Raw genomic sequence first — 26,673 nt, forward strand, 5'->3', positions numbered from 1 at the left:
AAATGTAGTCTCTTTTAAAATGGTACCAATATGGGACCAAGGAATCCTGGATCACTTCCTGATTTAAATTTAGCTTTGGTGCATTTGCCCTTGCATTACAATGTGTCGTGCCCTTATCTGGACATAATCCTGATACTCAAGATGCATGAAGTGACCAGGTATAATGACTCCTACGGCTCCTCAGCCCTAATTTTACTGCCCTATCCCTCCTCAAATTCACGTAAAAAAACAAAAACAAATCACATTTATGTGTTTGGCACCTTTAGCAATTCCAAATGCCCTACCATGGACATGCACTTCACTACTTCATATAATGGGCCCTATTTTAGTGATCTATATGATCAGTATAATTTATTTTACTTTAATCCTGGATATATGGAGATATTTGGAGTGCATTATTATTAGTATCATGACATTCTGGATTATTGACTTCTTTACAAATCTGATAAAATTCTTGTATTTTTTAATATCTCAGTTAGGGGTGTGCCATATTGTATCGTATGCAATAATAAAATGTAATTTTCGATTTAGTGTTTAGTCATATCGCCAAGTAAAGTACCGTTATCATGAAAAAAAACATGAAATATCATGATACTGTTTTAGGGCCATATTGTCCATCCCTAACAGATTATATACTTCCATAATGTGCTCAGCCCAACAGTTACACACATTTTTTTAATTAGAGGCAAATCCCACAGACACAATAATTCCAGTAGTAATAAAAGTCAGTGGATGGGAAATCAAATAATATAAAGTATAGTTGTGGAGTTTTAGCAGTCAGTAAGTATGCTGTTTTGTGACAATATTTAACCTAATTCAGAGTTTGAGAAAAAAAAATTAAGAGTTTCTTTGATTTTACCAAATTGAAAATCTCTGTAATATAATCTAGAGGAAGATGGATGATCACAAGCCATCAAACAATCAAAATACTTGAATTTTTGCACCAGGAGTAAAGGCATAAAGTTATCCAAAAGCAGTGTGTAAGACTGGTGGAGGACAACATGACGCCAAGATGCATGAAAACTGTGATTAAAAACCAGGGTTATTCCACCTAATATTGATTTCTGAACTCTTTAAAACCTTATAAATATGAACGTGTTTTCTTTGCATTATTTAAGTTCTGAAAGCTCTGCATCTTTTTTGTTATTTCAGCCATTTCTCATTTTCTGCAAATAAATGCTCTAAATGACAAAATTTTAATTTGTAATTTGGGAGAAATGTTGTCCGTAGTTTATAGAATAAAACAACAATGTTCATCTTACTCAAACATAAACCTATACATAGCAAAATCAGCATAACCAGAGCTGTAAAAGCAAACTTTTTATATTTTTTAAACATTATTTATTGAAAAGCAAACTATACAAACTGTATGCTACAAACAGTGCTTTAATTAAAACCACTGAATGAAAAAGCACATTAAATACACTGTGACACAAAGCTGTTAATGAAAGATGTTACTGCATGGACTTATTTTCTGTTCACTGACTGAAGTTGTGAAAATCCCAACAACCCACACACAGCATAATGTCTTAAGACAGCAAAAAACTTTTCATCCCTAAGACCATAAATCAGTGGACTGAGACATCGTGGCACAATAGTGAAAATGATAAAATTAGAGTATCTTATATTATTAAGCACCTTCGCATCAAATGACCAGAATAGCATTTCCAAATAAAGAGATAAATACTGAACCATGCACAAAATCATCTGAACGGCATGAAGGAGCACAGTTCTGAGACCCTTGCTGGTTGATTTCTTTTTCTCAGAGGAGGCAGCTCCGGCTGCGATCATCATCTTGATGTAGGTAAAGAGAATAATGACAATCATCATCAGAAAAAAGATCAGCAGAATGATAGCACGTGCTTGAGCCTGCCACTCTTTCTCTAACATCACCTCTATAGAACAAACAACATATGAAAACAAAGCACCAGGACGGACCACAGAGATGTAAGCTAAAAAAGTGAACACAGAGGTGATGGAACTGATACTCCAGATGATAAAAAACCCAAAGAATCTGATCCTGCTGCTGGTAGAGATGCTTGCATGTCTTAAAGGCATGCATATAGCAACATAGCGCTCCAAACACATCGCCACAAGAGTCAAAGGAGTGCAAGTTCGCAGAGTTGTCACAACTATACACAGAAATATACAAGAAATCATTTGAATTCGAGACTGATAAATGCTTAGAATTAACATCACATCAGTTAAAACCATGATAGCAGAGTCAACAAATAGCGTCTGTGCAAATAATATATAGCGAGTGTCCTCTCTGAACACCTCCTTTTTCAGAAAGGTAAATATCATCAGAGAGTTGACATAAAGAAAAATCCCCACCAGTGCCTGCATTACCATCAACTTCACAAAGATAGGAGCATCTGTTGATACAGTTTTTGAACTAATATTAACTTGAAAGTTATCCATTTCTATAATAAAATCATACAGACAAACTTACAGGCTAAACACTAAAGAACATAAATTGTCAACAGAAATAAAAACACAGCAGACACAGCATAAATCAACACCATCAATATACAGCAATTCACTGTATTTATATATTCATACTGTTTTTAGGGTCTTTGAATGAGGTGGAGCCTGTCATAAGCTTTAGCATAGCAACAAATGCACTGCCTCTATAGGGTATTTTAGTATTACAGTCATGGTAAATTATAGATAAATACTGCTTTTACAAGTAAACATTGAATTTGTTTGACATTAATATTGCTTGCTTACATAAATAATAGTTAAATAAAACTTCATCCACTCAACCATGGATTCTTTACACTTTTTTCATTTTCATATTCATCCTCTTTGCATTGGCTAGTTATTTTTTTTTTATTTTTTAGTCCCTGCAAGATTACTAATATTTTTTATTATTTATGAATATATTACTACTGTAGAGTTATTTATATCATTTTATTGTTATTTAATGTGATTGGGTGCTGCAATACATGACTTTCCCTATAGGATTAATAAAGTGACTATCTATCTATCTATCTATCTATCTATCTATCTATCTATCTATCTATCTATCTATCTATCTATCTATCTATCTATCTATCTATCTATCTATCTATCTATCTATTATTTGAAATAGCATTTTATGCACCTGATCTTGCCTTAAATTTGGAAATTAGTTAACACAACTGCTATAAATACAAATCTTGTTCTGAGGGCCCAGTAATAAACAGCAATTAACATAAAAAATCATGTCAATTTATATTGAAAGAATTGAGGCATGATGCACGTGTTATTGCAATGAATTAAATCATATATCAAATGAACTGTTTATGAAATAAGAGAGCTCTGGGTGGTCCAGCGGGCTTAGGGCTGATCAGGAGATTGCCGGTTGGAATGCTGTTCATGTAGCCTGCCATCAGCTGCCGGAGCCCTGAGAGAGCACAATTGGCGCTCTTTCCCCTCATCACTCCCAGGGTGATGTGGATCAGCACAAGGCTGCTTCTGTGAGCTGCTGTATCAGAACCGAGTCTCTGCGCTTTCCTCCGAAGGCGCTGTGATGCTACTCGGCAATGCTGCATCAGCAGTAGCTCAAAAACAGGCGGAGTCTGACTTCACATGTATCGGAGGAGGCATGCGCTAGTCTTTAGTCTCCTGGTGTTGTGGCATCACTAGTGATAGGGGGAGCCCAAATAAGTGAGTTTTTTTTTGCTTATGAAAATGTTATGTTGTCAAAAAAGCAAAAACAAAAATAATCTGTTTGGAGGCAATACATTTACATCACTGTATTTGCACATAGTTTGAAAGGTTGATTTGACAATTAGATGAAATGTAGTCGCCATCCCTTGTAAAAGAAAAGTGAATTAAGTAAATTTTTTTAAAAGTATAGTTAACATGGAAAAGAACATACTTTTAAAAAGTGCTTAAATACATACTAAATGTACTATTTTTAAACAACTTATGGCAATTTACGTATATTTCAGTTGTAATTAATCTATATTTAAACACAACATAAAAGCATTAGGTTGTGAATTTAAATGTGTTTTTTTTCGAACAACTTCAAATATTATATTTATATTTATCAAACACAAAGTATAATTTAAATCATATTGCGTAAAAGTACAAGTAGTATATTTAATATGTATTTTCAGCTGATTTTTGACTGGCTTAGCATTGTGACATTGATGTATGGATTGATGTATTGTAGCCTATACAAGTTTACAGCTAGTGACCACTGGCCACTGGGGAACACTGCAGTTACTGTATTACATATGAACATGGCATCAGGCTTTGCTGTCACATAAAAAAAAAAAATATATATATATATATATATATATATATATATATATATATATATATATATATATTATATATATTATTGCTATTGACCAGTCCTTGTGTGACAGCTGTACATCTTTAACAATGAATAAAAATTATACAATATATATATATTTTTTAAACATTACACACAAGTGGTTTCAAATGACAGAACTCATGTCACATGAAACACATGTCAAACATGTTCAACACATTAAGAACAGAAACTTACAGAGATGGTGCTTTAGTGCTTAAGCAGTTCTGGCAAAAGTGTTTAATTCAATTTAATTCTATTTTATTTATATAGTGCTTTTTACAACAGAATTTGTCACAAAGCAGCATTTACAGATCAAAACAGGTCCACGCCTCTTATGAGCGGCACCACTGAGATGCCAATCATTGTGGAGACAACAGTGGCAAGAAAAACGTCCTTACATTAAGAGGAAGAAACCTTGGAAGGAACCAAGACTCAAATAACAGAACAGAGTAGGCAGCAGTTGGGGAAATTGTGCATTTATTCAATGCTATTAAAACTATTGCAATAAGATATGGCACAAATTTAAATCTGGACCCATGTAGGTGTAGTCAAATGTTGTTTTTATATTATTTTTGGAGAGCTGCACTGAATTATCACAGTCCTTTCATAGATTTAATCATGTTCTAATAATATTTTTTAGTCTGTGGATAATTTCACACAAATACATTTCTAAAAGAGATGCATGTCCTGTGTGTACAATTCAATAACTAATAACAGTAAGTGAATGGTGTCATAAAGGAACATTTGGTACAGTTAGCATAAATGTCAGCAGATATGATCTAAGTCATGATTTAAGGCATGTAGTTCTGTATTTGTGGTCTGCAGTTCAGCCCCACTGCATTTAATTCAGTTCAAACTGAACAGAGAGTAGATTTCCTGTATTTGTTTTTTTTGGGAAATGTATATCCAGGGTTTTAATTGTTTTAAAATAATAAATTACAATGTACAAATACTGATCTTATTACAATTAAAGACACTGGATGAGAAAGCACATTAAATAAACTGTGATCTGTGATAGTAAGCTGTTAATAAATGATGCTACAGATAGGACTCTATGATTTTCTTTTGACTGGCTGCACTTGTGAAAAGCCTATCAACCCACACACAGCATAATGTCTTAAGACAGCAAAAAACTTTTCATCCCTAAGACCATAAATCAGTGGACTGAGACATCGTGGAACAATAATAAAAATGATCAAATTTGAGTATCTTATATTATTAAACACCATGATATTCACCTTCCAGAATGGCAGTTCTATATATGGTGTTAAAAGCTGAACCATGCACAAAAGCATCTGAACGGCATGAAGGAGCACAGTTCTGAGACCCTTGCTGGTTGATTTCTTTTTCTCAGAGGAGGCAGCTCTGGCTGCGATCATTATCTTAATGTAGGTAAAGACCATGACAGAAATCATCATCAGAAAAAAGATCAGCAAAATGCCTCCACGTGCATTATACTGCCACTCTTTCACTAACAGTATCTCCATATTGCATATGACATAGGAGGACATGAATTCAGGACTGGTCTCTGCAGTAAATGCTATAAATGTAAGCAGTGTAAATAAACAGCTAATATTCCAAATGATAAGAAATCCAAAGAATCTGATCCTAGTGCTTGAAGTGATGCCTGCATGTCTTAAAGGCATGCATATAGCAACATAGCGCTCCAGACACATCGCCACAAGAGTCACAGGAGTACAACTCTTCAGAACAGCCACAACTACACATGTAATTACACAATACGTCATATGAATTCGAAGTAGGTAAAAGCCCCAAATCATGAGCACATCAGTTATAAGCATGACTGCAGAGTCAACAAATAGTGTTTGTGCAAATAAAATATAGCGAGTGTCTCCTCTGAACACCTCCTTTTTCAGAAAGGTAAATATCATCAGACAGTTCACATAAAGAAAAATCCCCACCAGCACCTGCATTATCACCAACTTTGCAAACGTTGGAGCATTCATTGATACAGTTCTTGAGCTGACATTAACTTGAGAGTTCTGCATTCCCAAAAAACTGATTAGAATAATATAAAAAGGAAAATCAAACACTAAACAACATAGATTATCAACAGCAAAAATACAGCAGACAGATAAACAGCAGCTTAAATCAACACTCTGATCAATTTCACTGTTTATAAACTGTTCTTAGAGACTTTGAATGAGGTGGAGCCTTTTTATTTTGCATATACAGCACACATACAGTAGCATAACAACAATTTTAGTGCTGATTTTTGTCATGCTCTTTGGCCTTTCCCTCTCCTTCACCAATAGTAATGAGTAATTTCCCATAATCCTTTTTTTCAGAGCCTTCTGCCATGTGCACTCTTTTAGACAATCAGTTCCCACTCTCTCAGGCTATGTTCACAAGCCACGTTGCTCAAATCCGATTTTTTGCTCAGATTGAGTTTGATAGTTCACATTCACTGTAAATGTAAGTGATCTGTATCTGTGTGTAATGTGAACGAATCTGTCCCTGAAACGCCTCACATGCTGCACATTGATACCTGTATAAACGTGTATCTCCTTCTTCACCAACAACAAAAACCCTCATATTAGAGAGACGAGAGACTCGTAGCTTTATAAAGGGAAATGGATGAGTTAGCAGCTCATATGTTGAGCATCTTTTGCTGGAGTGGAGAGTAAAGTTCATGCTCAGGTCAAAGAGGTGAAAAAAAAAGGCCAGGCGGTTTGCTTTTGCTGTTTTTGCAGCTATAGCTGCATAGTTGCACCAAGAGATGCAGTGTGGGTACGAGAGAGAAGCACGTAGCGCTAATGCTAATGCATAAAAGCAAAAAGATGGATGAATTCCTATTTAACCGTTCACGTTCGCATGATGCATGTCCATGGATTGAATACGTATCTGATTTAGGACCACATATGTAGATTTGGCACATTCACACAGTCATGAAAAAATCTGATCTGAGCTACTTTGCAAATAAAAAATTAGATTTGAGTCACTTCAGCCTGGTAATGTGAACGTAGCCTCATTCTTCTGAGTTATAGAATTGCTCACACTTATTTGTAATCTATGTGTATATATCCTTGTTTGTTTGCCTTTGCACTTTGCGAAGTATTGCCAACCTGTTTATTGCATACTATTCACTGTCTCATGTGTTTTGCCATCTTGTTATCAATCTCTACCAATATAATATAAAAAGTTTTCCTTGTTAGCTTTGGATACCTTTTTTGAATTTCTTGTGTGGTTTGTCTACTTTTCTGGCTTTTTGACGCTTCTCTTTTTAGTTTTACGTCTCAGCCTGGCCCATGTCTGTTTTGGGTTGCTCCGAGTGCGCTGTGATGCTACTCGGCAATGCTGCATCAGCAGCAGTTCAAAAATAGGCGGAGTCAGACTTCACATGTGTTGGAAGAGGCATGTGCTTTATAAAGGGAGCACATGCCTCTTCCAACACACTCTCCTTGTGTTGTGGCATCACCAGTAATGAGGAATATACAGCTGAGTTGCAGCTAAATGGGTGGGACAATTGGCTTAGCTAAACTGTGAGAAAAAGGAAAAATAAAAAATAAAATGAATAAAAAAAACACTATGACTAGGCCATTTCAAAAACTTCACTTTTGCCTTTTTTGAGCCATTCATTGATGGCACATGCTGGTGTGCTTGCGATTATTGTCCTGCTGCAGAAAACAAGTACCCCTCATCTTACAATTACAAACTGTACATAAGTATTCAAGGTATTGAGATGGAAATGGGGAAGCCTTATATCACATATCACAAAAAATATAAGACAACTTCAGTTTCTGAATAAACTTCTTTGATTTTGCTATTTATAGGTATATGTTTGAGTAAAATAAACATTTTTCTCCCAAATTCCACATAAAAATATTGTCATTTAGAGCATTTACTTGCAGAAAATGAGAAATGGCTGAAATAACACAAAAATGCAGAACTTTCAGACCTCAAGTAATGCAAAGGAAACAAGTTCAGAAATCAATATTTGGTGGAATAACCCTGGTTTTTAATCACAGTTTTCATGCATCTTGGCATCATGTTCACCTCCACCAGTCTTACACACTGCTGATCAACAATTAAAATGTTATTTATATATAACTTTTTGACTTTGGAATTATTTGAGAGTTGCACTTAAATAGCAATGTTGAGTAATTTCATACATTTAATCATGTCTATATTTTGAAATGTTCTAATAATAATTTACAGTCTGTGGATAATTTCACACAAATACATTTATAAAAAAGCTGCCTGATCAACCAATCAAGTAACGCAACTCATTTAATTATTTACATGTTACTTTAATTCCATAAATGCTGTTCTAAGTCACTACATATAAAACTATTTTCTACCTACTAGATGCAGTGGAATCAGTGTATATCTAATATTTAAGGAAAAAGGATGAGCTTTGGTGTCCTGGGGGACACAACTTTTACTGTATGTTGCATATGGATATGGTATTGGGCATGGATTTGCAGTTACATGTGTTTTGTAAAAGACATCACACTTGCACAATTTTCAGTTTTGTACAAAATAACATGAGTGCTTATAAATGACATAACTCAACACCTGTCCAACATGTTTAACACATTAAGTATAGAAACTTAATAACAGACATGTTGGACAAAGTGCTTTAGCAGTTCTGGCAAAAGTAGGCAGTAGTTGGAAAATTGAATGGAACTACTCTGATATGACAGGAATGAAATTCAGTTAAAATGTTAGTTATGTAGCATAATTGAGTAATTTCATACATTTAATCATGACTATTTTGAAAAATTCTAATAATAATTTCCAGTCTGTAGAAATAATTTTGCACAAATACATTAAAAAAAAGAAAAAAGCTGACACATAAGGTACAGTAGACATGATCTGATATGTATAACCAGGGTTTTAGTTGCTTTAAAGTACAATATTGCTTTTTATTACAATTAAAGACACTGGATGAAAAAGCACATTAAAAAAAACTATGATACAGCTAGGACTTATTTTTTGTTGGCTGGCTGAATTTGTGAAAAGCCTGTCAAACCACAAACAGCATAATGTCTTAAGACAGCAAAAAACGTTTCATCCCTAAGACCATAAATCAGTGGACTGAGACATCGTGGCACAATAATAAACATGATAAAATTAGAGTATCTTACATTAATAAATACTATGATATCTAACTTCCACAATGGCATTTCTATATAAGGAGTTATAAACTGAACTATACACAAAAACATCTGAAAGCCATGGAGGAGCACAGTTCTGAGACACTTGCTGGTTGATTTCTTTTTCTCAGACGAAGCAGCTCTGGCTGCAATCATTATCTTGATATAGGTAAAGATTATGACAGAAATCATCATCAGAAAAAATGTCAGCAGCATAATAGCACGTGCTTGAGCCTGCCACTCCTGATCTAACATTAGCTCTATAGAACAAACAACATTTAAGGACAGTGAACTTGGGGGGGCCACAGAGATATATGTTACAAAAGTGAACAGTGCAGTAATAGAGCTGATAGTCCAAATGATAAGAAATCCAAAGAATCTGATCCTGCTGCTGGAAGAGATGTCTGCATGTCTTAAAGGCATGCATATAGCAACATAGCGCTCCAAACACATCGCCACAAGAGTCATAGGAGTACAACTCTTCAGAACAGCCACAACTACAGACACGATTATACAAGAAATCATATGAATCCGAACCTGGAAAGCAGTCATAAGCAACATCACATCAGTTAAAAACAAGACTGCAGAATCAACAAATAACGTCTGTGCAAATAATATGTAGCGAGTGTCTCCCCTGAACACCTCCTTTTTCAGAAAGGTGAATATCATCAGACAGTTCACATAAAGAAAAATCCCAACCAGCACCTGCAGTACTATCATCTTCACAACTGGTTCTGTTGTCAGGTTTCCACTTGAACTGATATTAACTTGAAGTCTCTGCATTTCTAAAACAAAAAGTGATAGAATAATAGAAAGAAAAACCTTTACAGGTGAAAAAATAAAGATCAGAAAAAGTTATGTTACAGTGAACATAAAAAAATCTACACAATCAAAGCATTGCTTAGCATTTATATTGTTTTTAAAGACGCAGTTCGGGTAATGAGGTGGAGCCTACATGATGTGTAATCAATTGTGTAGCACCTATTTTAATTCTGAAATGAATAATATGTAATGATGCATAATTAAGCATTTTTTATACAGAACCTGTTAACATATATGAACAGGTACAATTTATCTCTACAAATAATGACAATTACTGTAATACTGTGAATCAGGCCTTAATTTAAAAGATCAACTCAAGAATAACTCATAGTGTGCATCTGCAATTTTGTCAACACACTAAAACTAAGAGATATTCAAATATTTTTCTTTTCACTCCATATAAGGAGAGCTGTGACTCCAGTATGGGTTAAACAAAAGGAACAACAGGCAAAACTGGGTCAAATTACCAGGATTTAATTTGAGTTGCACTTTAATGGACTGTTTTTATTATGTTTGCCGTATTGAGATCAGATAGTAATCTCAATAGTAAGTACATCCCTCATACACAGTAATATTGCTAATATTTTTGAATATTGCTTGATATATGTTGATATTATTTTAGGGCCATATAGGCCATAAGGGGACAAATTTTAAGCTGTTTGTATCAAAGGGAAATTTCACACAGTTCATATCTCTCAAGTAAAACTTATTTTACTTCAGTCCTGAATATATGTAGTGTATTATTACTATCATTATGTTAGATTATTGACTTCAAACTGTTAAAAATCTTTATTTTTATATTGTATGCAATAATATCCAAATACATTTTAATATTCATTTTGATGTAGTAGTGTATTCTTGAAATATTTTTTTAATTCAATTCTGTCATACCCCCAAGAATATCATTATCACAAAAATACCCTGAAATATTATGATTGTCACATTACAGTTTCACTGAAAGCACTTCTGCCACTTTAATCTGGGTGTTGTAGGCGCCTCTGTCTCATCTACATTCAGTTTTACCTGAGATACGCCATCACGGGACTACATTGCCCAGGATGCACCAATCCCTGACACTGCTTACGCTCACACACGACACTATGTGACTCTATTCAGGAACAGTTTACCTAATTACTAGCCCTATTTAAAAGGGTTCATTTTGCCTCAGTTCTCCGCCGAGTATTGACAGATTTTTTCTGTATGTGCTGAAAGAATGAGGTCAGCTGACTACCTGAATATACAGAATATAGACTAGGTTATTCCATCAATGGATTGATTTTTTCTTCCCTAATCATACGGTCATATTCCAAGATGACAATACCAGGATTCATGGGGCTGGAACTGTGAAAGAGTTCAGGGTTCAGGGAGCATGAGATCATCATTTTCACACATGGATTGAGAGAGAGTTCACCACAGAGTCCAGATCTTAACCTCATTGAGAATCTTTGGGATGTGCTGGATGGAGAAGAGCTGCTTTGTGCAGCGGTCAGACTCTACCATCATCAATGCTGCTGCAAGATCTTGGAGAAAAATTAATCCAGCAACACTGGATTGAAATAAATCTTGTGACATTGCCGAAGCTTATCAAAACAATGCCACAGTGAATGTGAGCAGCAATTAAAGATAAAGGTGGTTCAACCAAATAATAGAGTGTGTGACCTCCGAAGCACCTTTAATGAGAACACATGTACCATCCTTTAGAACTGACCAAGAGGTAATATAACATCAAAGTTGAAGAACGGGATACTCCAAACCTTCAGCAGGAGCTGGAACATTACATCAAAGACCAGCTAAGTGCTAACCTCTTAAAAATAATTGGATTACCATGTACCCCTATGTACCTGCCCACTTGAGCCCCTTGTGAAAATTAGACATTGCTCCACTGAAGTGGACGGAAGTCAGACAAGTCACCCAACGTGCCAGAGAAGCATCGGCACGCGGTCCAAACGGAGTGCCTTACAAGGTCTTTAAGAATTGCTCTGGGTTCCTGAACCTTTTCCTGACTCTTTTCTGTGCTGGCACCAAGGTGGTGGAAAGAACTTCCACTGGTTGTCAATACTCGCGGTATTCAAACGTCGACTGAAGACACATCTTTTCAAAGAGTTCCTAAACTAAATAAACAAAACTAAACTAAACTAACTAAATATCTCTTGATCCTAGTCTAAAAGCTAGCTTTGGATATTTGAAGTGACATCGAAGCACTGTTGTAAGTCGCTCTGGATAAGGGCGTCTGCTAAATACCTTAAATGTAAATGTAAATGTAAATGAACCTGCTGTGGAGGCTAACAGTGACTCACTGGTAGATTCAATCCTTTGTTTCTTAATTGTGCAAAGCAGTCACCACCTTTATCCCAAAGGAAAAAGAATCCCAAAGCCTCAATAAGTTTAGAGGCATCCCCTGCTAAACATGGAGAAAAAATATTTATTTCAATTTTGGCCAGAAGTCTGACCAACGTTCCCCTGGCCAACCACTACGACATTGGTTTTCACAAGGTAAGTTTATCAGGGTTTATGGATAAGGTAAGATCTTGTAAATGCATTTCTCATCACTTTATAATTCAGTTTATAATACAACCCTGGGACTACTACCTGGGACATCACAACTTCCTGGTACCAGCTGTCACCTCAAACAGGTAATAAGACCAGATGAGACCAAGTGCAGACAGCAGTTTATTCCACCACCCAATTCAAAATACAGGCAGGGGTCGAATCACAGGCAAACAGGGTTATCAGAGGACGAAATTGACACATAGTCAATAAACAAAGCAAAAGGTTAAAATACCAGAATACACACTAGAAATATAACACTCAAAAGAAATGCTAAGACTTCACAAAGAGTCTCTTAGCTGGGGCTCCATCATAGAGCACATTAATAGTGTACAGGTAAGCAAGGCAGGGACGGTGATCAGAACTCCGGTGATGCCGAGTGCTGCTGGGCAGCAGGTGGAAGGCAAATGGTTGTAGAGGCCAATTTCCAAACAGGTCAAAGACTTTCGCACGTACAAAGTTGATCTACATGGACGATGCCACCACTCTTCCACAAAAGGCTGGAGGAGTTGCTAACATGGAAATCACATAAAAATCAAGTCTATAAAGTCCCACAGCCCCTCAATCCAAAAGGGGATCAGGAATGGTAGCATCTGTTGGCCTTAACAAGATCAATCAGTGCTCCCTGCCAGAAAAAGTCAAGGCTTTTTGCTACCAGTTCACCTTATACCTTATATCGCTGTCATGGTATAAAGGTGGTGGAACAAATTACTCTGTGTCTGAACAGCAGAATTACTTGCTTTCTTTAATTGGCTCACTGAAAACTTCTCTCCTTTAAATATACACATAAGGGTAGCATGGTTTGACAGGGTAGCACAACTCGACAGAACACCTGATCAATCGGCTCGTGTGGGCGTATCTGTGAAGTTTTTTTTAATTCAAATGAAGCAACAGGTGTAGTTAATCATAAGTTTAAGATTTTTAATCAACCTCACCGTGATATATAGTTCTATAAATCCGTTTTCAGCTTCTCCTCTGTGGTTGAAAGGCTGCTTTTCTGTGTGTGAGAGGCTCGTATGTGTATGTAAAGTCGCAGCTCTGAACTTTTGGTCCCCGGTTGAGAAACCCTGCTCTATATGACCTATAGGGTTCAGCTGGTATTCATTAACAGAAGCACAGAAGCCTCAGTGATGGAGTTAATGGACATCAAAGTCCAGCACCTTCAATCATATAATCCCGTCTGCAAACAAACTGTTTAGATTTGAATGTATTTGTGTAGATTTGATAATACAGTAAGGCATGCGCAGTATAAAATCAACTTTTCAGGACATAAGTTAGTTCTTCAAAATTTCATTGCTGTTACAGTGACATTCAGTGTCATGCATTATATGATTGTTAAAATACGTATAAAAAAATTATTTTATGCAGATACGTATAAAAGACTATATTACAAGATGCGGTCATACAAAGAGTAGTCAGGATAAGCACGGTCAATGCCGGTAAAGAGGAGCCAATAGGGAATGACATAATAAAACGTGAGAAACAGTTTAGGGTCTAAGGACAGACAATCAGCAATGAACGGCAGGCAAAGAACGTCTGTAAATGTTAGCGAAACCCAAAAAACACTGGAGCTCTTGAATGGTACGGGGCCAGTTAGTGACGGCTTTAACCTTTTTGACATTCATGAGTACACTGGTGGCACTAATGATGTAGCCGAGAAATGCGACTCTGATAATGTAAGTCTTTGGTGAAGAGACTGTTCTCCTGTTCACTCATCCCTCTCCCTGGTGCGGAGTAGGTTGTATGCACTTCTTAGATCAAATTTGGTGTAATAGGACACGCCCCTGGAGTTAGGCAAAGTGGATAGGCATACTTATGGCTAGTGTCATTAAGGCCGCGATGGTCAGTGCAGGGCTCTTAAAACCCCATCCCTCTTCTTAACGAAGAAGAAACTGGAGCCTAAAGGAGATTTGGACGGTTGAATGAAGGTGTGCTAATGTGCTAATGCCTCACTAACATAATCCTCCATGGCCTGCTCTTCCTCACAGGTGAAAGGATAGATACAGGACTTGGGCAGAGTAGCACCCTCTACAAGCTCTATGGCACAGTCATACGCACAGTGAGGAGGTAATTGGGTGGTGGAGTGTACGGTGTGTTTATCTAGGGCTTGACATTAAGTGTGACAATAGGAGGACCAGGATATACTGTCTCCCTGGCTCCAGGAAATTCCTGGGTCATGTGTTTTTATGTGTTTGAGAGAAATAGACTGGTGAGTTATGGGCTTAGACCGGATGGTTCTTATGTCCACAGCATGGATGGCGATGTGATGTAGAACCCTGGTAGGAATCCCCCACTCTCAGACCAGGTCTTTACTGATGAAGTTCCTCACAAGATGCACCAGTTTGGCAAGTAATAGTGACTTAAGTTTTGAAAATGTTGCGTGATGACCCAGAGGAATGGTTTCGCACCACATTAGTGGAATAGAATCCACGCGCTGTCCCAGAGTCGACACCTTGACATTTTGTGGCCAGGGCTGGAAGTCAGCCTTGATGTGACCGGACCCTCCACAGTACAAGCACAGATTCAGAGAGGTGAGTCGAGTTTTCTGGATCTCCCTGGGAAGTAAATCAGGGAGTGCACGTGCCATGGAAACTGGTGACATGACCCTGAAGGCAGAAATGGATACCAGAGCTAGAGTAGGAACTGGAGCTATAGCAGTAGTGGAGGTAGACCTGCTATGCCTGGACAGAACCTGGAAGGACAAAAAGGTTAACTTTTCCAGGGTGAATTCATCATCTCTGCATGCCAGTTCTTTAATAATGTCCGGGTGAAGAACATTGCAAAAGGCGTTAATCAAAGCTGGTTCATTCCAGCCACTGCTAGCTGCTAAAGTGAAGAATTCTAGTGCATAAGCAGCTACAAAACACTTACCCACTTAACCAGGCTTAGCAATAATTTACCACTGGAGAGTCTGTACTGGGTGTGATCAAAAACATTGCAAAAAAGTGTCAAAAAAATTGTGAAGCTCTTGTCAGAAATAGTATCCCATATGGTGGTAGACCAATCTAGTGCTTTAGCTAAAAGACGAGAGATAATAAAGGCTATCTTAGCTTTGTCTGTAGATGAATGGGAGTTGTTAAAAACACAAAGCATTGGAGAAAAAAAGGTACACAGGATTTCACAGGATTGCCATCAAAAAAGCTCTGGTTTACAAAATGAGTTGCCTAAAATGTGTGTAGCAGCTACTGAAATAGCCACAGGTGATACTGAAATGGGACAACTAGAGGAAAGCCCACATAAACACTCTAGGATCTGGGATAATCACTGTTGTTGGCTTAGTTGCTGACAGGCTAGCCCATCAGTGGCGTGGTTCACAGCAGCAAGTGTTTGCTGATGCTGACCTATGAGCCTACCGTGGTTGGATAAACCAGATTAAAGTAGCTCCACATCTGCTGTCTGGTTATTATCGGCTGAGAATTCTGTCACATTCAGACATAAGGCTTTGAGAGGTCCAGTGGACTAAGGCGCTGCCACTATAATCAGGAGTTTGCAGGTTCGAATCCTGTTCATGTACAGTTGTGGTCAAAAGTTTACATACACTTGTAAAAAAACATAATGTTATGGCTGTCTTGAGTTTTCAATAAGTTCTACAACTCTTATTTTTCTGTGATAGAGTGATCGGAACACATACATGTTTGTCACAAAAAACAGTCATAAAATTTGGTTCTTTCATAAATTTATTATGGGTCTGCTGAAAATGTCACCAAATCTGCTGGGTCAAAAATATACATACAGCAACAAAATTTGTCAATTTTGGTGATGTAGCGAGTTGTGTCAATCAAATTAGCTTCATGTCATGGCCTCTTCACTTCTTGTAAGTGATTCTGATTGACTACAGCTGTTGACTTCTCATGAGCCCATTTAAATAGGGCTCATTTGACCCAGTGATTAGACTCAGCTACAAAAGCTACAATGGGAAAGTCAAAGGAACTCAGTGTGGATCTGAAAAAGCGAATTATTGACTTGAACAAGTCAGGGAAGTCACTTGGAGCCATTTCAAAGCAGCTACAGGTCCCAAGAGCAACTGTGCAGACAATTATACGCAAGTATAAAGTGCATGGAACAGTTGTGTCACTGCCACGATCAGGAAGAAAACGCAAGCTATCACATGCTGCCGAGAGGAGATTGGTCAGGATGGTCAAGAGTCAACCAAGAATCACCAAGAAGCAGGTCTGCAAGGATTTGGAAGCTGATGGAACACAGGTGTCAGTCTCCACAGTCAAGCGTGTTTTACATCGCCATGGACTGAGAGGCTGCCGTGCAAGAAAGAAGCCCTTGCTCCAGAAAAGGCACCTTAAGACTCGGCTGAAGTTTGCTGCTGATCACATGGACAAAGATAAAACCTTCTGGAGGAAAGTTCTCTGGTCAGACGAAACAAAAATTGAGCTGTTTGGCCACAACACCCAGCAATATGTTTGGAGGAGAAAAGGTGAGGCCTTTAATCCCAGGAACACCATGCCTACTGTCAAGCATGGTGGTGGTAGTATTATGCTCTGGGGATGTTTTGCTGCCAGTGGAACTGGTTCTTTGCAGAAAGTAAATGGGATAATGAAGAAGGAGGATTACCTCCAAATTCTGCAGGAAAACTTAAAACCATCAGCCCGAAGGTTGGGTCTTGGGCGCAGTTGGGTGTTCCAACAAGACAATGACCCAAAACACACATCAAAAGTGGTAAAGGAATGGCTAAACCAGGCTAGAATTAAGGTTTTAGAATGGCCTTCCCAAAGTCCTGACTTAAACCCCATTGAGAACATGTGGACAGTGCTAAAGAAACGGGTTCATGCAAGAAAACCATCACATTTAGCTGAACTGCACCAATTCTGTCAAGAAGAGTGGTCAAACATTCGACCTGAAGCTTGCCAGGAGCTTGTGGATGGCTACCAAAAGCGCCTAGTTGCCGTGAAAATGGCCAAGGGACGTGTAACCAAATACTAATGTTGCTGTATGTATATTTTTGACCCAGCAGATTTGGTGACATTTTCAGCAGACCCATAATAAATTTATGAAAGAACCAAATTTTATGACTGTTTTTTGTGACAAACATGTATGTGTTCCGATCACTCTATCACAGAAAAATAAGAGTTGTAGAACTTATTGAAAACTCAAGACAGCCATAACATTATGTTTTTTTACAAGTGTATGTAAACTTTTGACCACAACTGTAGCTTTCCATCAGCTGCCAGAGCCCTGAGAGAGCACAATTGGCCTTGCTCTCTCTGGGTGGGTAGATGGTGCTCTCTTACTCCTAGGGTGATGTTAAACAGCACAAGGCTGCGTCTGTGAGCTGATGTATCAGAACCGAGTTGCTGCGTTTTCCTCCAAGTGCGCTGTAATGCTACTCGGCAATGCTGCATCATGTGACTTCACATGTGTTGGAGGAGGCATGTGCTGATCTTCACCCTCCTGGTGTTGGGGCATTACTAGTGATGAATGGGTTGGGTAATTGGTCTTATTAATTGGGGTGAATTGGGGAGAAAATAGGATAAAAAAAGATAAAAAAATATATAACAAAGGCATATCCACATATCCAACCACAAAGCATAAGGTGATCCACAAGCAAGATTTAACCATTTAGATTTTTGTGATTTACTATCATTTATTTTTATTATTTGTAATTTACTTTATTTATATAAATTATTTTATTATATTACATTGCATTAATGATACTTCTGCTTTTTACATTAAATATATATATTTACTTAAATTCTCTTTTTTTCCATGTTTAAGATTTATTTTCTGCTGATAATTAACAGGGGGGTAGGTCTAGCAGCTTTACTTTTATGTAATATTTAGTTCTTCAGACGTGCATTTACCGATATCAAATGATAACAAACAACTTTAAGAACGACGTAATATTAAGAACACCAATTTTATGCCTGTTTCCCAAAAGACTTCAAAGTTAAGAACCAGTGTTTAAATATATATATATATATATATATATATATATATATATATATATATATATATATATATATATATATATATATATATATATGTATAATGCTTCACAGAAATGCAATTTGTTTACACAAAGCTCATTGTTTGGACAATCAAACAAATCAAAAGAGCAAAAAGCTTGAATTGGTTCTTAAACTTCTACAGAAGTATATTTAAATCCTATTATCTATACTTCAACCAGAGTAATGAATGTGAATACTTTTCACACCTTCGATATAATGTCACCAGTCTAATGACCAAACTGTGCTTATCTGTGATTCTCTGCATGCACATTTTGCTCTAATGCTTACAGTTGTCTCTCTGCTTCCTTCAAGGTACCCGGGTCTTTCTATAGTTCTTTACATTTTAAAGGTGTTCAGGCAGTGTGCTGATTAAAATTTAGACTGTATTAAAAAAATAATAAAACTTTACTATTTTTAACAGCAAAAAACAAAAAGGTTTCTCATGTGATAAAATAGATTAGGTTCTGCCTGTATACATATTCTACTGTATTGAATTACATCATTGTGCTTTGACATTTTCTAATTTATTATTATAGATAGTAAAATTTAATGAGACAGAGTTTACTTAACAAGCAATGTTATAAATGATTCAAGTCAGAAGTATATTTTTTATATATTTTGTCAAATTTAATTCAAACATTGACAATGACTGATTCTAACTATTACTGTAAGCTAACTAGGTCTTATTTTCCATTGAATTAACAAACTGTGGTTAAAACCATTAAATCCCCACAGTGCATAATGTCTTAAAACAAGAAAAAACTTTTCATCTCTCATTCCATAGATTAATGGACTAAGACAACGTGGAGCAAGAATAAAAACAATAAAATTTGAATATCTTACATTAATAAACAGCATTACATCTAACTTCCAGAATGGCATTTCTATGTATGGAGTTATAAACTGAACTATAGACAGAAACAGCTGAAATCCATGAAGGATCACAGTTCTGAGACTCTTGCTGGTTGATTTCTTTTTCTCCGAGGAGGCAGCTCTGGCTGCGATCATTATTTTAATATAGGTAAAGACAATGACAGCAAGCATAAAAAGAAAAAGAAGCAGCAAAATAACAGCACGTGCTTGTGCCTGCCACTCTTTCTGTAACATTACCTCCACAGAACAAACAACATATGAAAAAGCACTAGAAGGGTTTACTGAAATATATGCTATAGCAGTAAATGCAGGAGCTATGAAGCTGACACTCCAAATTATAACAAATCCAGAAAACCTGGTCCTGCTGGTAGAAATGTCTGCATGTCTTAAAGGCATGCATATAGCAACATAGCGCTCCAAACACATCGCCACAAGAGTCAGCGGACTACAAACACTAAGAAAGGACATTGCTGTACAATTCCGGCTATCACTCACACGATCAATGCCTCTTTAACTTCTGGTGTATTCCCCACTGCTTTCAAACAAGCACATGTGACACCACTGCTTAAAAAGCCTTCTCTCAACCCCGCCCAGGTTGACAACTACAGACCGGTCTCACTGCTACCCTTTCTCTCTAAAACACTAGAAAGAGCAGTTTTAAATCAGGTCTCTGGCTTCCTCTCCCAGAATGACCTTCTGGACCAGAACCAATCTGGGTTCAAAAAAGGACATTCTACCGAGACGGCTCTGTTGTCTGTGACTGAAGCGTTGAAAACTGCCAGAGCTGCAGGTCAGTCCTCAGTGCTCATTCTGCTGGACCTCTCGGCCGCATTTGACACAGTCAACCATGACTTCCTCCTAACTATACTCTCAAACATGGGGATCGCAGATAATGTGCTGTCATGGTTCAGATCATACCTCACTGGGCGCTCGTTCAAGGTGTCGTGGCAAGGACAGCTGTCCTCAGCCCGCTCCTTATCCACTGGGGTTCCCCAAGGTTCGGCTACCATTGCTTTGCTGATGACACCCAGCTATACCTGTCGTTCTCACCTGAAGATCACTCAATCTCTGCACGGATTTCGCAGTGTCTCTCTGACATATCCTCATGGATGAGGGAGCATCACCTTCAATTAAATCTCTCAAAGACTGAACTTCTGGTTATACCAGCAAAACCATCTTTTCAACACAACTTCTCTATAAGTATCGACTCTCTCTCTCTCTCTCTCTCACCGACAAAGGTTGCTAGGAACCTGGGTGTTATGGTTGATGACCAGCTCTCCTTCACGCACCATGTGGCCTCAGTTGCTCGGTCCTGCCGCTTTGCGCTCTATAACATCCGAAAAATTAGACCGTTCCTGACGCAACAGGCCACCCAACTCCTGGTGCAAGCGGTCGTCATCTCACGCCTCGACTACTGCAATGCCCTGCTAACTAGTAAAACCACTCCAGATGATCCAGAGTGTAGTAAAACCACTCCAGATGATCCAGAACGCAGCAGCACGTCTGGTCTTCAACCAGCCAAAACGGGCACATATCACCCCGCTGCTCATTGAGCTCCATTGGCTACCAGTTGATGCTCGCATCAAATTCAAAACTCTTACAATCGCCTACAAGGTGATGTCAGAACAGGCTCCTTCCTACCTGCACTCGCTCCTGAAGGCTTACGCTACCTCCCGGCCGCTGCGCTCCTCCAGTGAACGTCGCCTCGCTTTGCCAAACATTCACACAAAGCAATCCAGACTGTTCTCATACAGAGATCCCCAATGGTGGAACAAACTACCCTCCACTTCCAGATCAGGAGAATCTCTCGCTATCTTTAAGAAACTCCTGAAGACAGAGCTCTTCAAAGAGCACTTACTCTCTTAACACCTCTAACACACTAACTACTTCTAACCTCATTTCCTTCTTCCTCTCCTTCACTCCTCTATCCTATTATTCCCCTTTGTCCTCCTTTTATCCCTATCCAAAGATGTTTTTCCTTTAAACTTATTTTACATTGTACTTGACTATTGTAAGTCGCTTTGGACAAAAGCGTCTGCCAAATGTAATGTAATGTAATAATGTAATGTAATGTAAAAGATGATACAAGGAATCATGTGAATTTGGTACTGAAAAAAACTTCCAACCACCCCAATGTCAGTTAAAACCATGAAAGCAGAGTCAACAAACAGTGTTTGTGCAAATAAAATGTAGCGAGTGTCCTCCCTGAACACCTCCTTTTTCAGAAAGGTGAATATCATCAGACAGTTCACATAGAGGAAAATTCCCACCAGCGCCTGCACCAAAAACACCTTCTGCATAAAAGAAGGACTTATCAGTGGGTTCCTGTTCAAGCTGCTGTTTGAAATGTTTTGCATTTCTGCAAAAGTTTAAACAGATTAGAAAAAGATCAACAACACTAGATATCTACAGTATATAGAGATAAAACACGCACTAGCCCTTGTAGTCACACAGTTAAAGTATATATATAGTGATTTTGAATACCTCAGAGGTAGAGAAATGAAAGCGCAGCGTAAGTTCTACTATAGACTCCAATGCTACGTCACCTAATTACCTATCCAATCAGATTTTCTCTTCTGCTTTAAATAACGATCACTCATTCAGTACCTTGCTGCATTTCAGACGCTGTTGGTCGCTCTTCCTGACGTTGTCCGCAGTTCTCTCGCTTATGTCCCGTTCTCGCTTCTAGTGTGTCCGACCGGCGTCTCGTGTTGGCCTCCTGTTGCTAACCTCCTACTGCTGGCCGCTTTGTCGTCGGACGCCTCCCGCTCCTGCTGACGGCTGCTGCTCCCCACGTCCGGTCGGCTGTGCACGGAAGACGCAATCTGCTTGCCTCGCGCCGCGCCGTTGGCTGGCGGCCCGCTACTCTACCCCCTCCTGCTCTGTCCCGCCGCCGCCCCAGCCCACTGTCGGAGATAAGCCCCGGCTGTCCCGGTCCTTCGGGCGGTCGCTGTCTCGGCGTGGAGTTCGGACTCTGGTTTGGTCGCTGTCGAAGAGCGCTGTGGATCTGCTTCCGGGTTGCCTCTCCCTGTAACGCAGTGTTCTGTCGTATTGTGCAACCCGTCGTGATGTGCTTCTCGACGCCAGTGCCCATGCGCGGGGCCTTAGTTTGTTTTCTTATTTCGTGGTTTTCTGTTAAGTTGTGGTCTCCCCTCCTTACTCTTAACTGTCCTCCGATATTTTGTTTCGGCTTTATTGTATTCCTGCCGAAGCATGTTTGACTATGGGGCTTTTTCTAGCGTTTTTACTTTATTTGTGTACTAGAATAGCGCGGTTCGATAGGGTGGCAAGTTGTACCTGAGCACCGGTTCACCCGGCCCCTCTGCCTTCGCTCCGCCTCCCCTGGCCTCTGCTGCTGCTGCGGCTGGCGCGGACCTGCCCGTATCTTTCTCCTTCTGGCGCGCTCTCCCTGGAACTTTGACTTTTGCTGAGCTGACTGGCGCGCTCCTGCCTGGATCTTCTAATGTTGCTGTGCTGCCTAGCGCGCTCCTGGTTCGTTCGCCGCTACTGCGCTGCTGGTGCGCTTCTGTCGGATCTGCTGCTGCTGCTACTGCGCTGCCGGTGCGCTTCTATCGGATCTGCTGCTGCTGCTGCTGCTACTGCCCTACCTGGAGCTTCTGCCGGATCTGCTGCTGCTGCTGCTACTGCCCTACCTGGAGCTTCTGCCGGATCTGCTGCTGCTGCTGCTACTGCCCTACCTGGCGCTTCTGCCAGCTCTGCTGCTGCTGCTGCTACTGCCCTACCTGGCGCTTCTGCTGGATCTGCTGCTGCGCTGCCGCGTGTGTTTCTGCCTGGGTCCTCTGCTGCTTGGCCTCTTCCTCCTCCTGTTTAGCTACTGCCGTGCCTGGCCCGGCTTTTGGTAGGCCGTTTGTTTCTGCTGATGCTGCTATGGTTTTCCCCGCGCTTGCGTGCTGTCATCCTACAAGGTAAGGTTCTTCTTTTGCCTTCCTTCCGAAGCCCGTTTGCCCCCGGCGCGTGGATGGCCCTCTTCGCGGTCTTTTGACCTTATGGCTGGCCGCTCTTCTACCTCTTTTCTTTTTTCTTTTTTCTGTTCTGTCTTCTGTTCGCTGTTCTGTTGATTTTCCGGACTTTTGACTGCATTCTAACATTCTACCGCTCACTGCTTCCTTCTTCCGTCGTCTCTTCCCCGACCTCGCCTCCCTTACTGTCACGTGCAGTTACTCATGATTGGGTTTTCACGTATTCGCTTCTTCGTCATATTTTGTATCATGTGCATGTTTGTGTTTCTCGGTGCTTTCAGTCTCTTGCGTTCCATGTCATTGCTCCTTGCACTTTGCTCCGTAAATTATTTGATGGCAGTTGGCAACATCTACTGCTCTGCCTAGTTTACGGTATTCATAATGGTAATGATATTGATAGTACTAATAGTGATAATGGTAGTAATATTAGTACTACTAATAGTGATATTGATAATAATGATGCCGATGTTACTCTTTATTTTGTAGCACCTTCATACGTTGCAATGCAGCTCATCGTGTGCTGTACATAGAATAAGCACGAAAAATAAATATGTAATGGTTCATAATAATGCTAGTGGTGCTAGTACTAATTAGACATAATGCTAGAATACGAACTGATGTGCAATAAATTGTCCAACTGTAGTATGTTATTTATCGGTATATTTATTTATATAAACCATACATAATGATAATAATAATATTAATGGTACTGCTGATACTCTTACGAATTATTGTACCTGTACAATGGATTAGTTGTTAAAGCTTAGTTGAAGGAATATGTCTTCCTCTGCGTTTTAAAACTGTTTGCTGCTGACCTGCTTCCCGGCTTATCTTCTTCTTACCTTTTCTTTTCTATTTAATCTTCTTATATCTTTTCCGTTCTGTGTTTTGATCCGTATATAGTGTGTTTCTTTATTCTTACTGTTCTTTATTTCTTATGAATCGTGCTGTTGCTGCTGGATGTCTACATTTCCTTAGGGCTATTTAATATCTATGTATCTGTATCTTTATCTGTCTCTGGGTTCGCGATTTCGCTTGGGTGCTTTTCGTGTGTTCTCTGTTTGCTGTGTCGTTCGTGGCTTTTCTAGTCTCGCTTTCTTGGTTGTGGTCCGGTATTTCTCATTGTTCTCCTCGGCGCCGTTTCTTCGGCTGCGCTCGGTGCGAGCGCCGCTCTGTTTGTCGGTTTTGGGTATTTATTTCCCAGGGCGATAGTTTGCCGACTGTTGGCTATTAATTTGACCCTCGCCCCTGGATCTGCCTCTCAGTTCTGTACGAAATGATCGGGGTGATCGCGTGCGTTTCATTACTTTTATTTTCTCTGAAATTATTAATAAAATACGTTGTGACCGCGAAGCTGTGATCACGATCCTCATTTAAGTTGTTCTTTCTGCACTCCGATTATGTCATTGCTCAATTTAATTACCTGGGACTCAGTAATTATAAAATTAATTTCATAATTGGTAACAAACTTTCTCTCTACAAAATTATTGATGCCAATTAATAAGGAACGTCGTAATAGTCAGATTATCCGAGTTCGTTTTCTAATCCAGCTATATGCTTACTCCTCAAAGGCATTGCAAAAATCCTCTTCCTCAATTTAATATAGCTTGCCATTTACAGAAATAAATCTAATTTACAAGTCTTATATATTCTCCCTATGTTTCCACTGCATACGGCAGCTTTTATGGATTTAAGCGCACAGGCATTTCACGAGCGCGCGCCGACAATATTTATTTGATCAGTTCAATGCCTCACGCTGTCTGATTTAAGCTCTACTCCTTCCTTCATTTCTGTTTGCGCGAAACATTCTGTTGCAGATAACAGGGCCCTGTTTTACAATTAAAATACTAAAAGTGCACTCCGATTTCTGTCTTTACATTTCTGGGGCAGCTATCTGCTTTCACGCTCTTCTATACTTTATGCGCCTCTGTTTGGTTTCACCTAATAGCTACCCTATGGCGAAACAGTGGTCAGATTTCACCTGTCAAATGTCAATTATAGGAAACGCTGACCATCTCCATCCTGCTACGCTGGTCGCTCTCTTTAGGAACGACGCAGCCACATCCTCAGCGAAGCTGACGTCACCATTTTGCTACTTGAAGAAGACGGGTAATTTCAGCACACCTGTCACACACTTAGACCAGAACTGGACCTACTGCTGAACGCTCAGCAAGCTCATTCAACACTGTCTAAGTAAGTATTATTTATAAGCAAACACTGGAGGCGGTGGAAGTACTACATACTTTAGAGTATGTTAATTTGTGCATCAATCCGGCGATTTAAATGATCTATTATACATCAACATTTGCTTTTGTTTCAATGCTTCACTAACAGTATTAACCAGTATTAAAACGATCTGTGATGCTCTCCCAACACTGCTGATTATCACATGTCTATACCTATAGCTTAATGCATTATGGCCCGTGGTCATTTACATCAACACATGCCAGGAGACAATCTCCTCTTTATCTTGGGCTCACAGCCCAGACGACATGACATGAGGATTATTGCATGTTACTAACAGCATGTTTTTTCAGGGGTCGAACCCCGCGCTCAGCGTTTTACAGGGCGCGCAGCCCGTTACTAACAGCAACGCATGCTTTGGGGGCGGTCCCCGCGCATGAGGGCTCAACGCCCAACCTAGATGCATGTTTTGGCCCTTGGCCCTCACTAACAGCAATGCATGCTTTTCGGGCTCGACGCCCAAGTGTATGAATGTAGAGCCCGTGGCTCGACTGCTCGAGGGCGCACCCCTCGCATAACCTCTTCTCTTTCTTTCTAACCTCATTTTCCTTCTCTCCTCCTTCGCTCCTCTATCCCGTTATTTCCCTCTGACCTCCTTTAGGCCCTATTGTATAATGTTTTCCTTCTACTATTTCTGTATTTATCTTCTAACATATTTGTGCTGTATCTTAGTCGCTTCAGACAAAAAGTCGGCTAAACGTAATTTAATGCAAGGTAATATTATGATCGATGAATACAGAATGAACAAATGAACGAAATAAATAAAAGAATGAGGTAGGCACGCAGCCTACATATTTGTGGCATTCCCCGCGTATGAT

The 26,673-nt window shown here is 39.2% G+C and overlaps 4 protein-coding genes and 1 long non-coding RNA gene across 5 annotated transcripts in view; all 5 read right to left on the reverse strand.

Annotated features, from left to right (window-relative positions):
* Positions 1-26,673, reverse strand: part of LOC125782549 (uncharacterized) — a 207,295-nt gene that overhangs the window by 61,210 nt on the left and 119,412 nt on the right. The window lies entirely within an intron of this gene.
* tmprss5 (transmembrane serine protease 5) overlaps positions 1-26,673 on the reverse strand; it is a 56,555-nt gene that overhangs the window by 16,615 nt on the left and 13,267 nt on the right. The gene's annotated exons all lie outside the window — the stretch shown is intronic.
* Positions 1,403-2,796, reverse strand: LOC111193558 (odorant receptor 131-2-like). Its single transcript, XM_049466827.1, has one exon. The coding sequence runs from the start codon at positions 2,419-2,421 to the stop codon at positions 1,468-1,470; it is 954 nt and encodes a 317-aa protein (XP_049322784.1). The 5' UTR covers positions 2,422-2,796; the 3' UTR covers positions 1,403-1,467.
* Positions 4,522-6,517, reverse strand: LOC111193556 (odorant receptor 131-2-like). Its single transcript, XM_022674888.2, has one exon. The coding sequence runs from the start codon at positions 6,316-6,318 to the stop codon at positions 5,362-5,364; it is 957 nt and encodes a 318-aa protein (XP_022530609.2). The 5' UTR covers positions 6,319-6,517; the 3' UTR covers positions 4,522-5,361.
* On the reverse strand, positions 9,142-10,357 carry LOC103032051 (odorant receptor 131-2-like). The gene has a single exon (XM_015600778.3). The coding sequence runs from the start codon at positions 10,210-10,212 to the stop codon at positions 9,262-9,264; it is 951 nt and encodes a 316-aa protein (XP_015456264.3). The 5' UTR covers positions 10,213-10,357; the 3' UTR covers positions 9,142-9,261.

This window comes from Astyanax mexicanus, chromosome 18 (genome assembly GCF_023375975.1).
Source record: "Astyanax mexicanus isolate ESR-SI-001 chromosome 18, AstMex3_surface, whole genome shotgun sequence".
Lineage (NCBI taxonomy): Eukaryota > Metazoa > Chordata > Actinopteri > Characiformes > Acestrorhamphidae > Astyanax > Astyanax mexicanus.

Excerpts from the sequence above, each read along its gene's own strand:
- LOC111193558 (XM_049466827.1), bottom strand. The coding sequence starts at position 2,421 with ATGGATAACTTTCAAGTTAATATTAGTTCAAAAACTGTATCAACAGAT.
- LOC103032051 (XM_015600778.3), bottom strand. The coding sequence starts at position 10,212 with ATGCAGAGACTTCAAGTTAATATCAGTTCAAGTGGAAACCTGACAACA.
- LOC111193556 (XM_022674888.2), bottom strand. The coding sequence starts at position 6,318 with ATGCAGAACTCTCAAGTTAATGTCAGCTCAAGAACTGTATCAATGAAT.